Source organism: Callorhinus ursinus, unplaced genomic scaffold, assembly GCF_003265705.2.
Source record: "Callorhinus ursinus isolate GAN/ISIS: 27379988/994484 unplaced genomic scaffold, GSC_fseal_2.0 scaffold3789, whole genome shotgun sequence".
Taxonomy (NCBI): domain Eukaryota; kingdom Metazoa; phylum Chordata; class Mammalia; order Carnivora; family Otariidae; genus Callorhinus; species Callorhinus ursinus.
Window position 1 is genome coordinate 1 of NW_027400843.1, and position 1,590 is coordinate 1,590.

General features: G+C 63.5%; 1 protein-coding gene across 1 annotated transcript; it reads right to left on the reverse strand.

Annotated features, from left to right (window-relative positions):
- Nucleotides 1-11: 11 nt before the first annotated feature.
- CDRT15L2 (CMT1A duplicated region transcript 15 like 2) lies at nt 12-944 on the reverse strand (the record flags this gene model as incomplete). Its single annotated transcript, XM_073890757.1, has 3 exons — nt 810-944; nt 373-571; nt 12-112 (listed from the first exon to the last, which is right to left on the reverse strand). Coding segments are annotated over exons 1-3 (435 nt in total), but the record flags the coding sequence as incomplete, so codon positions are not given.
- Between the last annotated feature and the right edge of the window lie 646 nt (nt 945-1,590).

Genomic DNA, 1,590 nt, shown 5'->3' on the forward strand with positions numbered 1-1,590 from the left:
TCTCCGTGGGCAGCTGCCGGGTCACCTGCCGGCTCCTGGTCTCCTCCTGAAGTCACTGCAGGCACCAGCCCTCCCTCCAGATCGGGCTCTAGCTCTTCAGGTGGTGGAGCAGCTGTGAGAGGAGAAAAGCTCACCCCTGTGCTTACTTTCCATGGGCCTTTGCAGAGACAGAGCCCAGCCCAGGGCCTCCCAGAGAAGCCACAGCCGGGAAGGAACCCTCACGGGGACGTCTCCCCAACTGCAGTCCACCCGCACTGTGCTCTGTGCCCAGTCGTTGCTCGTGGCCCCACACCAGCCTCTGGGGGCTCCTCCCTGTGGGGCTGCACCGACCCGTCCCCACACACCACAAACACCCAGCCCCACCCTTCTCACCCTCGGCCTCGGCCTCCATGGGCTCCGGCTCCTGGACCACTGTCCGGTGGACGACCACCTGGGACGGTGGTCCGCGTGGTGTCGGAGGTCTTGCGTGGCAATCCCCAGCACCTGTTTCTTGGGATGCCTTTGGGGTCACCCCCTCTGTCAGGGAGGAGGGCACGTCCGCCAGCTGCCTCTCCGTGTCCTCCGTGGCCTTCTGCAAAGACAGGGACCGGTAGCCGGCCCCAAGGCATCACAGCCCTGCCCGGCCATCCGCACTGTCCTCCTGCCCAGTCCCCACCCCTGTGACCCCTCTTTACACACACACTCACACACACACGCACACACACATGTGCACACTCACACACACACACACACAGGGAGGGCACCTGGGGCTACACAGGTCATCAGAGCGAGTGGGGCTGGGTGGCCGGCTCTGGGCCTCCTGCTGTCACCTTTCTGTCCTTCCGACCAAATGGCCAGAGGCGGTGGGGAGTCCTGACATGAAATCCCCAGCGGGGGACACCGTCCTCAAGGCGTGCCTTCTTCCACCTGCAGCCTCGGGACCTCGGCAGGCAACACGCGAACATCTTGCTTTGAGGATCTCCAATGAAATGAGCTGGGCACGGGGCTGTCTGTGGAATGTGGGTGCCTGGTTACCGGGGTTCCAAATTCTGTTGGGCTCTGTTGTCAGGGAAGTGAGGTCACCACTGCCTGGGGTCCCCTTACCCAACTTCCTCCTCACACAAGAGCCCCCCGAGGGGCCCCCTCCCCCGCTGCGGAATGCTCACCCTCCCCCCATGCCCCATGCATACAGTGACACCCTCACAGCCCACCCACAGCCCCGGGAGGCCTGGGTGCAGCCGGTGTCCCTGCTGTGAGGACACAGAGCTGGGTTCAGACCGGACTCCTGCGCATGCCCAGGGCTATGACCCTGGAGAGACCCCGTGCCTCTCAGGGCCTCCCCAGGCTCCCCATCTGCACATCGGGGTATTCTGGCTTCTAGTTCTAGGGATGCCATCAGGGGTAGGACCTCTACACATGTTCCGTGCCTGCTATCACAGGAGGCTGGTGCATTCTTGGCAATGCAAGGATGAGCCAAGGAGCTGGGCTTGGCATGGAACACAGCTCAGAGGGGCTTGGGTCTGCTCTGGGGTCCAGGCAAAGCCACCCCCCTCCTGCCTGTGTCCCAGCCCCCGTGGGAAGGTAGTAATGAACGGATTCTGACCTTGTCCT